The sequence below is a fragment of the Podarcis liolepis genome (genome assembly GCF_965112155.1).
Source record: "Podarcis liolepis genome assembly, chromosome: 2".
Lineage (NCBI taxonomy): Eukaryota > Metazoa > Chordata > Lepidosauria > Squamata > Lacertidae > Podarcis > Podarcis liolepis.
The window spans coordinates 113,801,566-113,814,574 of NC_139555.1; the positions used below are offsets into that span (position 1 = coordinate 113,801,566).

The 13,009-nt window shown below is 45.5% G+C and overlaps 1 protein-coding gene across 1 annotated transcript; it reads left to right on the top strand.

Moving 5' to 3' along the window:
* The first annotated feature begins 3,324 nt into the window (after positions 1 to 3,324).
* On the top strand, positions 3,325 to 5,913 carry IER3 (immediate early response 3). The gene is made up of 2 exons (XM_083493570.1): positions 3,325 to 3,596; positions 4,597 to 5,913. Exons 1-2 carry the CDS (start codon positions 3,375 to 3,377, stop codon positions 4,921 to 4,923), a joined length of 549 nt encoding a protein of 182 aa, XP_083349696.1. The 5' UTR covers positions 3,325 to 3,374; the 3' UTR covers positions 4,924 to 5,913.
* The last annotated feature ends 7,096 nt before the right edge of the window (positions 5,914 to 13,009 follow it).

The following is a 13,009-nucleotide window of genomic DNA, read 5'->3' on the forward strand; positions in this document are numbered from 1 at the left end:
GTTTCCGTGTGCTTCTCTGGTTCGCCAGAAGCGGCTTAGTCATGCTGGCCACATGACCAGTATGCAGGCTCCCTCGACCAGTAAAGCGAGATGAGCGCCGCGACCCCAGAGTCGGCCATGACTGGACCTAATGGTCAGGGGTCCCTTTACCTTTACCTTTAAGCTTTCATAGAATCATAGAACTGTAGAGTTGGAAGGGACCCGATGGATCATCTTGTCCAACTCCCCGCGGTGCAGGAATCTCAGCTAAATATGTCAGCTGGATAAGCTCCGTTGGTTAGAGTGTGGTGCTGATAATGTCAAGGTTGTGGGTTCAATCCCCATTTGGGACAGCTGCTTATTCTTTTCTCTTTTTAAAAAATGTGTTTATTTATTTGGTTTTTCAAATTAAAATTTTACAGTCACATATAATCATACAACATAAAAACAAGATTCCAAGGAATCGCTTGGACTTCCCTCCTCCCCTTTGTGGGTCCTATTGTTAATCATTTCCTCCTGCATCCTTTATGACAGGGGTAGGCAACCTAAGGCCCGGGGGCCGGATGCGGCCCAATCGCCTTCTCAATCCAGCCCCCAGACGGTCCAAGACTCAGCGTGTGTTTACATGAGTAGAATGTCTCCTTTTATTTAAAATACATCTCTGGGTTATTTGTGGGGCATAGGAATTCATTCATATACTTTTTTTCAAAATATAGTTCAGCCCACCACATGGCCTGAGGGACAGTGGACCAGCCCCCTGCTGAAAAAGGTTGCTGACCCCTGCTTTATGATAATCCAAAATCTTTTACCCTCCATTGTGTCCAAAATTCACCATTAAACTACAAGTGATATTCCAATCCTACCAACGATTTTAACTGTTTACAATGGTTTTTAAGAGAAGTTATAAATTTTCACCATTCCTTATTAAAATTTGGATCTAGCAGGCAAATCAGGAACAGCTGCGTATTCCTGTATTGCAGCCGGTTGGACCAAATGATCCTCAGGGCCCCTTCTAACTCTGTTGTTGTTTAGTTGTTTAGTCGTGTCCAACTCTTCATGACCCCATGGACCAGAGCACGCTAGGCACTCCTGTCTTCCACTGTCTCCCGCAGTTTGGTCAAACTCATGCTGGTAGCTTCGAGAACACTGTCCAACCATCTCGTCCTCTGTCGTCCCCTTCTCCTTGTGCCCTCCATCTTTCCCAGCATCAGGGTCTTTTCCAGGGAGTCTTCTCTTCTCACGAGGTGGCCAAAGTATTGGAGCCTCAGCTTCAGGATCTGTCCTTCCAGTGAGCACTCAGGGCTGATTTCCTTCAGAATGGAGAGGTTTGATCTCCTTGCAGTCCATGGGACTCTCAAGAGTCTCCTCCAGCACCAGAATTCAAAAGCATCCATGACAGAACCCCTGTCCACTTCTATCTGTTCAAGTGAACCCCAGAGCACGAACAACAACAACACCTGTCCGTGCGTGCATGTGTGCAGATGTTGTGCTGCATAGATTATAAAAGTCACTGGCCTCTTTGTGTATTTCTTTTCCCCCCCTTTCTGTTTTTTTATAAATCTTGATGAAACATTCAACACATATTTACACAACAATTTGCCATATTACAGTTTATGCACGAACACTGCACAAGAAAAAGAAAAATACAACAAAAAATAAATTAAAAGGAAAAGGAAATAAAAAAATGAAAGTAAGAAGGATTGTTCTCAAAAAACTAAGTCTCATTTGTTATTTTTTACACAGTATCATATTATTATACTTTGTTTCCTTAATTTCCTTCAGAGAACTATTTTTTAGTTTGTTGTCTGTACATTACAAGAATCATTTAAGGTTCGCCAGGAGCTTTTTGCTATCATAATAGGTTTTCAAATATTCTTTAAATACTATCCATTCTTTATTCGCCTTCTGCACTCGCCTTTTTGTGTACTTCAAAGACCAGGGCTGGATGTGTACAGTGCCAGATTTACATATAAGCTAAACAAGCTATAGCTTAGGGCCCCAATCTCTTGGGGGCCCAAAAAAATTTAAAGGAAAAAAAACTGGATGTACATTTCCAAAATATAAGATAAAAAACAAATAAAATAAAACCTACATACAGCAACTGTGTTTTGTGTTGTGTAGGCTTCTATGATGCAAGTAATGGGCCCCGCCTGCTACCTAAAATGTCACTATCACTATTAATATACTTCTTCTTAATTGTATTTCACTATTAATATACTTGAGGGACACAGGTGGCACTGTGGGTTAAACCAATGAGCCTAGGGCTTGCTGATCAGAAGGTCGGCGATCCGAATCCCCACGATGGGGTGAACTCCTGTTGCTCGGTCCCTGCTCCTGCCAACCTAGCAGTTTGAAAGCACCTCAAAGTGAAAGTAGATACAGTGGTACCTTGGGTTAAGTACTTAATTCGTTCCGGAGGTTTGTTCTTAACCTGAAACTGTTCTTAGCCTGAAGCACCACTTTAGCTAATGGGGCCTCCTGCTGCCGCAGCGCGATTTCTCATCCTGAAGCAAAGTTCTTAACCTGAAGTACTATTTCTGGGTTAGCAGAGTCTGTAACCTAAAGCGTATGTAACCTGAAGCGTATGTAACCCGAGGTACCACTGTAACTAGGTACCGCATCGGCGGGAAGGTAAACGGTGTTTCCGTGCGCTGCTCTGTTTCGCCATAAGCGGCTTAGTCATGCTGGCCACATGACCCGGAAGCTGTACGCGGCTCCCTCGGCCAATAAAGCGAGATGAGCGCCGCAACCCCAGAGTCATGCGCAAGTGGACCTAACGGTCAGGGGTCCCTTTACCTATTCATACACTTCTTCTTAATTGTATTTCAGTTCAACAACCACTTTGATAAAATACATATTTTGTTATGTGCAAATGGCTTTAGATACCTATCAGGTCCATAAATTACCATACAGCATATATTCAACACAAAAAACAGCGACAATTCGTTGTTGACAAAGGACAGCTGGACATATAACGGGCCCCATTACCTTCAGTAGCTTAGGGCCTCATCCAACCTAAATCCGGCCCTGGATGTGTGCATCCATATAGGCAGCGAGCTATTAAATGAGGAAAGGGCACTGGCGCGCTTGTTTGTTTTCAGCCTATATCGCTCTGCTCTTTGCAAATTACGCAATCCTGCCCTTCCTCCCTCCGTTTTCACTCTCTCTCTCTTTTTGCGTGCCATTGCTTCACATTTCCTCCCGGGCTCTCAGCCAGCTCTGCACTTTGGAAGGTCTGGATTTTCCAGGCTGAGCTGTCGGCTGAGCATCAGGCCGGCTCGGCCAATCGGGTGGCGGCGGGGGCGTGGCCTCTGCCATTCATAAAAGCTCCTGCCCGGCGGGCGCCTAAGTCAATCTGACAAAAAGTCGCTTCGCTCTGCGCCCGCTCTCGCTGCATGAATACCTTGTACGGCGCGACTGCGACGATGTGCTACGCTTGCACGCCAGCTCTGCCCGCCCTTAAGATGGTCCCCGGCCCCGGCAGGCCTGAGCCCACCGGGCCCCAATACTTCACTTTCGATCCTCTCCCGGAAGCCGGCGAAAGCCCGGCTCCCAGGAACCTCTCCAAATCGAACAGGATCAAGAAGCGATCCCGGAGGGTACTTTATCCCCGAGTGGTAAGTGAACGCACTGACGCCCAGCTGGGGAGCTCGGACTCCTGGGTTCATCTGGAAGGGGGAGGGGGTTTTCCTGAGGGGCAGAGAAGCGGGACTCCCCTGAACAGCGCCATCCTATGCACATTTACTCAAGAAGTAAGCCCACTGAGTTGAGTGGAACCTTTTCTCCTAAGTAAGAGAGCGCAGGGTGGCAGCTTTGGGGGAGATCAGCAGATTCTGTCAGTCCAGGTTTCTGTGTATGGTGCGTGTTTCATAATATCTAGTCGTAGTTCCCACCCTTGGCAGCCTCCTGAGCTTTGCCAAAAGTTGCACGGCTGACTAAAACCCCACGGGCAAAACTTTCCTTATCCCTGCATCTATCTGCAAGGTGAGGGTGCAAGCGCCTGAATTTACGTCATGCATCTGCCAGGAACGCATGAGCTTTGCCAAAAAAGGGGGCGGGGAGTGGATGAAGGGGAAAAACCCAAGAGCTTTGCCAGCAGGGAAGATGGCAATCCAGTCAGCATGCTAAAACAGGTACAGAGGCAGGATCTGTTCACAGATAAGCACCCCACGTTACCTGCTTCAGCATGTTGCAGGATCCTCCCCTCCCCACTGAATCAATGGGGAGAGAGTTCCCTCTCCTCCTTAGGGTTTGGGAGCAAGGACTCTCCCTAGTGGAGCAGAGCCAAGATTTGTTTTGGGGGTTTCCCCCCCCCCTTGAATTTTGATCTGAGGAAGGGTGGTTGTGAATTGGGGGATGGAGCTAAGTAACTGCGTAGGTGAGATTAGGAGGGGTGTATTTTGAGAAATGCGTTGCAGCATGCTGACAGCAGAGGGAAATCACTGGTGAGTTTGGTGCAAGGACAGTGGGAAACAGCATTGCATTCTGGGAAAAGGGCCGCCCTGCATCTGGATTTCTAGGCCAGCTGAAAGGGATTCTGGGAAACACGCATAACTGCGAATGCGAATCTGGGATCATTCTTGTGTTTCTAATTGCCTGCTCTTCCTCTCTTTACAGGTAAAGCGCTACTATCCCGCCGAAGAGCGCAGCTATGTCAAACACCTTTTCGTTATCCTTCTCACTATCATCTTCTTCCAGGTCTACAGCGCTGAGGAAGAATTTGCTGTCGTGGACGCCTCCCAGAATGCGGAGGAAAACGTCTCTGTCTGCTCCACAGAGATGAGGGGATCCCAGGAGGAGAACCTCCTTGAACAGCTCATTGTAGCCTCCTTTGAAATCGAAGAGGCAGCCAACAGCACTGGTTGGGACTGGGGAGATTGGGAGGCAGCCGAATCTGCCATCGACATCACTCAGTTTTTGGAGCAGAGGCCGGCTGCTTTCTGAAGACCCCCAAGGGGAGAGAACTGTGAGGGGGGAGCCCAGGCTGGAGTGCTCACATCTGGCTTGAGAAAAAGCAGAACTCAAGCCACGAATGAGTTAAATGCTGTTTGAAACACAGCCAGCTCCTTCTGGCATTCCGGAGCAATTTTGCTCCAAACCCAGCAAGACTGACGTCAAAAGAAACTTGAACCAGCACTACATTTTGAACGGAAAGGGGAAGGTTTTGTGTGTTTTTTTTAAATGTTATTTTATTTCTGCAGCAGATCAGACATCTGGCAGGCAGAGTGAAGGATGTTAATTTAATATTTATTTAATTAATAATAATTATTAATAATAATATGTATAATTTAATGTGTTTAATTTAAACTGACTTAATTTAAATCTGCGTGAAACTGGGAGTTTGCAAGTGAAAATGCGGGCTTACACCATTGGGCTGAAATAAAAATACACACAACTTGTCATGTACGTCTTTCTCTGTCGTGGCTGGACATAATTGAATTAGAGCATAAGTGGGGAAATATTTTTTAAAAATATTAAGATTAAATTAGGGTTAGGAACATTGGAGGATGGTGCTATGATGTTCTTAGCTGGTTTGGTGGGGAAGTTATTAGTGTGACAAGTCTGAGATTACAGAAAATCAGATAGGTAACAACCCTCCCACAAGCTCTGACATTTTCTGAGGCTGATGGGGGAAAAACAAGCCACAGCAATTCTGGCTCACTGACAGAGAAGGACACAGTGAAAAGGAAAAGGAAAGGCATCATAGGAGACTTGACTTAAAATTTATTCTGCTCCGGATATTAGCCAGCAGTGTTTGCTTACTGTGTAAGCATGCTCTCAAAAGCAGCGACCACTTCCACACCAACGTTTCCGAAATTGCAGTAGATTTCTTTTGTGAATTGCACTTGTGCGTGTCCACGCTATTGCAGATAAACTGTCTGAACTCTGTATGTTCTGTGAACAAAAGTGAATAAATGTTTTACATGAGACACACTTTTTTTTTTTGTCTGACTGACACTTTTGTCAAAGTGTTGTGGGAGGAGGATAGCCCATTGGGCTGGGAGATATAATAGAAAAATAAAACAGATGACTGCAAAGAGGGGCTTCTGGGCGAAGAACATTTGCTGGCAGTTCCAGTTTCAATCCTCAACATCTCTGGGTAGTGTTGGGAGACATCCCTGTCTGAAACCCCAGATAACTGCTGCTAGTATGTGGACAACACTGAGCTAAATGGACCAGCTCAGCATATTGCAATTTCCTTGGTTCAGAAGGGATTTAAAGGTCTTCAAGACCCTGGTCAAGCGCTATAGCCTAGCAGTACTTCCCTGTTACTACATAGGTGTGAGTGATAAGCACCAAGATGGGAGATTTTGGGTGGTATCCAATGCACTAATTCTGTCACTGCAAAGACCTTTAGCTGCTCAGTGGGACTCCCCCACTCCTTTCCCCCAAATTGCTCCAGGGCAGGCATAGGCAAACTCGGCCCTCCAGATGTTTTGGGACTACAATTCCCATCATCCCTGACCATTGGTCCTCTTAGCTAGGGAGCATGGGAGTCGTAGTCCCAAAACATCTGGAGGGCCGAGTTTGCCTATGCCTGCTCCAGAGGGTTGGGGGGTAGGGAAATCATTAACTGATTTGGGAGGGGCACAGGAAGAAGTCAGAGAGGGAACATTCAATTGCACAGTTAAAGGTTATTGTGCTGATCAAGAGGGTGTGTTGAATTCCACCCTCTGCTTCCGTAGGCAGTAACATCGGTAATACTACCAAGAATTGTGCTAGGTACATTTCTTATTTTTAGGAGTAGCTGAATGAACCCAAGAAGAAAAAGAAGAAGAGTTTGGATTTGATATCCTTCTTTATCACTACCCCTAAGGAGTCTCAAAGTGGCTAGCAGTCTCCTTTCCCTTCCTCCCCCACAACAAACACACTGTGAGGTGAGTGAGGCTGAGAGACTTCAGAGAAGTGTGACTGGCCCAAGGTCACCCAGCAGCTGCATGTGGAGGAGCAGGGAAGCGAACCCGGTTCACCAGATTATGAGTCCACTGCTCTTAACCACTACACCACACTGCCTCTCATAAGAAAAGGCCAAGAAAGGCTCCAATAACAAACTCAATTAACATAAGGCTCATGGCCAACTAGCTCTTACATACTGTATCAACTCTATCAGGAGCAAACGAGAGGCTGTGGTCAAGTTGTGTGCAGAGTAGAGGGCTCTGGTGACGTACGCAACAAAGTCATGCCGTATCCTTCAAGGAGAAGCATAATCCGGGGAGTTTGTTACCAATCCGACCATGGATGTACTTAGGGTGTACCTCCAGGCCGGCGCCATTTTGCAGGAAGAATTCAAGCACATGCCATAACTTTAGGTTTGCACTGTTAATGTGGGTTAAAATGCTCTGTCAGTCTAGTGGGGGGGGGGAATCCACTTGCCAGAGGGCGGGGTGTCTGTTTGCAGGTTGGAAAGTTACAAGGAAACGTGTTGAAAAGTGTGGGGTGGGTGTGAATGAACGATTAACAGGAAGACATGCTAACATCCTGCAAGAAAATCATCAGGACCACTCCTTGCCATATAACTTCCCCATAACCAATCAGGATGAATGCTCAATAAAGGCCAGATATAGATCAAATTTGCACCATACATTTAAAGCACTATAATACCGCTATAAACAATTGTGGGTCCCCCCCCCCCGAGAATTCTAGGAGCTGTAGTTTGTTAATGGTGTTGACTGTTGTTTAGAAGACCCCTGTTCCCTTTAGGTAAAGGTAAAGGGACCCCTGACCATTAGGTCCAGTCGTGACCGACTCTGGGGTTGCGGCGCTTTATTGGCTGAGGGAACTGGCGTACAGCTTCCGAGTCATGTGGCCAGCATGACTAAGCTGCTTCTGTCGAACCAGAGCAGCACACGGAAACGCCGTTTACCTTCCCGCCGGAGCCGTACCTATTTATCTACTTGCACTTTGACGTGCTTTGGAACTGCTAGGTTGGCAGGACCTGTTCCCTTTAGAGAGCCACAATTCCTAGAATAGTCTAAGAACATCTAGATTATCGTGGAAACTCGTGCCAGACTAGGCTTTTGGGGACACCCACTTCCCATAAACTATTGTCTAAACTGGCAGGCCTGTCAGTATATGGATATATGTGGATTTAGGGTGCAAGGCTGTCGCTCAGAGTTCCCCTGAGCTGCCCACAGCTTCAGTGTCACTCGTATACTCTGGTGGGGGAACCAAGATGACTGAGTGGTGAAGCACCCATTTCAAAAAGGTCATATCTACCCTGCTCTTCCTTCGGGGAGGTAATGACCCAACAGCCTGTTTTATCCTCTCATCCATCTTGTGAGGCAGAAAAAGCTCACTGACTGGCTGAAGGTCATTCCGTAAGCTTCATGAGTGGGTGGGGATTTTATTTTTTTATTTTTACCAGGGTGTCCCTGGTCCTAATCTGACATTTAACCACGACACCCTGCTGTCTCATCCAGCCCGTTTTTTGTTTTTTTTTAATCAGTTGAGCAAAAACTATGGGGAAATAATACTTGATTCATATTTCTGGTGACTTGAGAGCTGATTGTTATCTCAGGGCAAAGGAAGGTTAAGGCCTCTAAGGTCACACCCATACCATACATCAAAAACACATGTAACACACATTTAAAGCACACAACTCCCCCCCCCCAAAATAAAGCCTGGCAACAGTAGTTTTTTTACCCATCACAGCGCTACAGTTCCCAACACCCTTCATAAACTACAGGATTATTTGGGGGGAAATCACGTGGTTTAAATCTTTTAATCTTGGCTTGCCAGGGGTTCAAAGTTGGCCTGTGAGACTGTTTCCTCCAAACTACAGCCGCCTGGTGTGTGACATCAGATATGTGGGTGTTGAGACGCAGCTGCCAAAGCACAATCAGCAGTAAAGTGCACACCCAGCTGGCGAGTGGAAGCAGGTTTCAGCTGATGGGCGGTAGAGCCAAAACCTGCTGAATCAGGTGTGCAAGAGAGTTCCCTGCAAGCAACTCCCTCGCACACCTGGTGAGCGTGCCGAATTGAGCATAGAAAGGAGTTTCCTGTGGTGAACACCTTAGCACAGCCAAGCAGCTTAGGACAGCTGCTGTGTGTGGTGCCCCGAAGTCCCAACTTCAGCACACAAACATGTAGCAAAGTATAACATGGAAATGTTATCAGACCATTAAAATGATGCCCTTGTGAGTTATACAGCTTCCCTCTTCCTCCAGCATAGGAAAAGACCACACGTTTGGTAAATTAACCATTGGTTTACTCACAAACCCTTCAAAGGTCAGGTTCCTGTGATTTTCCATACATCATTCAGTAAAACTGTCTTAGTCACAGTGGTGAAAGTTTCAAAGAGCGTGGAGGCGTGACCTAGCTAAACCCGGCAGGACAGCTCACTCTATGGCATTAACCCTTCCGTGTCTTGACTACACCTTTTGCAACTAGGATGGTTTTTGGTTTTTTCCTTATATTTTATTAAGGATTTTCTTGTTTTACAGAAGTAAGTGTAATGCCTCGTTGTTGTTTTTCCATGTAACATTTTTACAAATCCATTTCATTTGTTGAGGCATTAGGGGGAGAAGAAAGAAAAAAGGAAGGAAGGAAGGAAGGAAGGAAGGAAGGAAGGAAGGAAGGAAGGAAAAAGAAAGGCGGAGTGGGGGGAGGGAAGATGGGTGGGGTGGGGTCGGGTGGCGATGTTTCTATTATGCTTAATGTATGTAGAGTTTGGTGTCAGCATTACTTGTGTTCCTTTGGTGGTGAGAGAGGTTGGGGTTGGCCTAGGGCGTGATTGGTTGTGGTGATCTTTGTTTTCATGTGTGAGTGGGGTGGGTGGGTGTTTTGGGTCAGGTTAGCCATATTGATTTGTAGGCTGTTGGTGGATTATTGTCATTGTCTTGTTGGGCTGTGTAAGTGATAAAGAGGAGCCATACCGGTGTGAAGGCGTCTTCTTCTGTTTGTCCCCGTGTCAGTTTCAGTTTATTAGTTAATTTTTCTAGTAGGGCTGTTTCCCATACTATTTGGTACCATTGGTCCATGCTTACTCCTGACAGGTCTCTCCAGTGTCTGGTTATGGTGTTTCTGGCTGCTGAAAGTAGGTGGGTTATGAGTTCTTAAATCCAACTATTCTGGACAGCAGCCATACGAGAAATATGTAAAATAACTAAGCAAGTATTAGATATCACCTCAGAATTGGCCCTACTAAACATCTTCCAAGACAACTAGGATGGTTTTGAAAGAGGCCACTATGACAACAGGACATCAGACTGAATAGATGTTTAGGCTCTTCTTATGGTTTTACTTGACGCTGACCCCCTCCCCAAGGTAAAATATATATGAAACCAGCAGGAAAGAAGCCTTGATGGTTGACAGCCCCATTTGTACTCCACCTGAACTTGAAAAGGCAAGCCAAACAAATCCTCATCCCCCCTTGGTGATTAATCATCTGGATTAAGCGAGGAAACAAAATAGGGTGATAGTTTGGTGAGGATGACGCTGTGTAGATGTTACGGGGGAAAGTGCAGGCAGGAGAAGCACCAAGAGCAAAAATGAACTGCAGTGCGGAAATTCCCTTAAAAAAAAAAAAGATGAGGCGTTATCAGACTGAGCAAATCCTGTCAGATGCAAGGGACACATCATAGCCCCACCATTTTGAGGGGAAAAGAGGAAGAATGTTAAGTTCCTCCTTGAGGCTTCAGTGGGAGGCAAAGGAAGGGAAGGAAAAGGCATATTTGAGGTTTGGTGGTAGCGGCAAATAATAATAATCAGGAGCAGATATGCAATCTGGAAACAAAAACGACAGTTCATTGTGTACTTCATTCTAATTTGTGATGAGGTTTCCAGTTCTCTCACAATGGCAGCCCCATTCAAAGCCCTCTGACAAACGTTGGCCCATTTCTCGCCTGGGACCGACAAAGTGACACGTTGTGCGATCACCCTGCCTTTTGTGTGTGTGCAGTGACCTGAGACAAGCGTGTTATTGTGGCGAACCTGCAACAAAACCAAGCGTGAAGCTGCCCTATGACATGCGTTTAATTTGGATTTCAAAAGCTGTCACCAGCCTTGGATTTCCTCACCACATTTCTGTGGCGAACGTGTGGGTGAAAGGAAGGCATGTTGCCACACCAGATATTATGGGCTCCTCTCTCTTGCAACACACAAGCCCCATCGGCACCATACATTTAAAGCAGTATCAAATATTGAACACAATTCCTCTCCTGCCATTTCCAGGGTCTGGCATTCAGAAGCGTTGCTGCCTCTTTGACTGTAGAAGCAGAGAGCATAACCATTGTGCCTAGCAGCTTCCAGATGGCCTGTTTGTTGAGCATCCATCCAGATTTGTTTTCACAAAGCTCATGTGGACGTTGTACAACACCCACTATTCACTGAGCAGTCACATAGCTGTCAAGCGTCCCTTATTTGGCAGGACAGTCCCTTATCCCAGAGCCATGTCCCGCTGCTGTCCCTTATTGATGATGTCCCTTAAATAAGCTACTGAAGGCAATGGGGCCCATTCTATGTACAGCTGTGCTTTGTCAACAACAAATTGTTGCTGTTTTTTGTATTGAATATATGCTATATGGTAATTTATGGACCTAATAGGGATCTAAAGCCATTTGCATGCAACAAAATATGTATTTTATCAAAGTAATTGTTGATCCCTTATTTTGGCTGCTGATCCCTTATTTTTGAGGCTGCTGGTCCCTTATTTTCAAATCTGTAAATTGACAGCTATGAGCAGTCATCCGGATCTGTTTGCAGGGAGGTTGCACGACTTTCCATCAATCGATCATCACCCTGAACTTTAGGTAAAGGGGTGCTGTACCTTCCTTGCTACAAAAAGTCTGATCCTTTCCCCCCCCCCTTTTTTTTTTTTGAAGGATGGGTTTGCTACATCACATTTAGCCTGCCTTTGTTGCATAAACCTAATGTGACTAAATCACTCTCACGGAATTGTGACAGGCAGCCAAGGAAGCTTTTGATTTCCCAACGCCAAGCCCTAAACTCTGCTTGATTGCAAGCTGAACTTGTTGGACGTCTTCCAGTTGCCTTCGTAAACATTTCATATCACTTCTTGAGAACTCAGATATCGCACCCCTGAGGTAAATGTTCCCTCACCTTGGCCAGCCATTCCCTGTTCGCCATTCGGCCATCTTTGTTGTTTTCTGAATCTGATGAGGTAACAGGAGGTGGGGGGGGCAATACCTGTGGAGCAGATATTTCTAAGCCTGAGCTGTGAGATTTTGGCCTTGCACTCACAGCCTTATTTTACTAAACACCTTGGAGCTTCTTCCAAAGAAACAACAAGATTCCCACCAAAATAATCTCATTAGGGACGCTTGCACAAGAGACATCAAATGAAGTCATCCAACCCACTGAAACTCTTAAGACACCTCTTTTATGGAATGCATATGTGATTTCTTCTTGAAAGTTGTGAGAAAGTGGTGATTATTTCTTCCCATGGGACGTTTGGTGAGAATGTTGCATCTCTCTCAGATTAGAGACGTGCAAGTATCAATATGGGAAATTGGCAGTGTTATCAATGGCTACCAGCTACATTTCTCTGATGAAAATAGGGGTGTCCTCTATTATTTATTATTATTATTATTATTATTATTATTATTATTATTATTATTATACCATCTGACTAGGCTGTCCCAGCCACTCTGGGCGATTTCTAAGATATATAAAAAGATAATAAAACATTAAACATTTTTAAAAAAACAAAACACTTCCCTATACAGGGCTGCCTTAAGACATTTTCCAAAGGTTGTATAGTTACTCATCTCCTTGACTCGGTGTGTGTGTGTGCATAACTCCATACCCTCCAACATTTCTCCAATGAAAATAGGGACGTCCTTCCATGCCCTCCAATATTTATCAGGCGAATATAGGGACGTCCTAAGGAAAAGTGGGACATTCCGGGATCAAATCAGAAACCAGGATGGCTTCTGTAAATCTGGGACTGTCCCTGGAAAATAGGGACACTTGGAGGGTTCTTATGTGCTTACGTTCTTAAGCAGCCCTCCTGTAAAATATGTTCAATGAAAGGAAAGTCATGGGAAATTATGATTCGTGAAAGGCTTGT

Bases quoted from the DNA above. Each gene is read 5' to 3' on its own strand.
- IER3 (XM_083493570.1), top strand. From the start codon at position 3,375: ATGAATACCTTGTACGGCGCGACTGCGACGATGTGCTACGCTTGCACG. The intron at 3,597-4,596 runs GTAAGTGAACGC...CTCTCTTTACAG, and splicing joins GGGTACTTTATCCCCGAGTG to GTAAAGCGCTACTATCCCGC.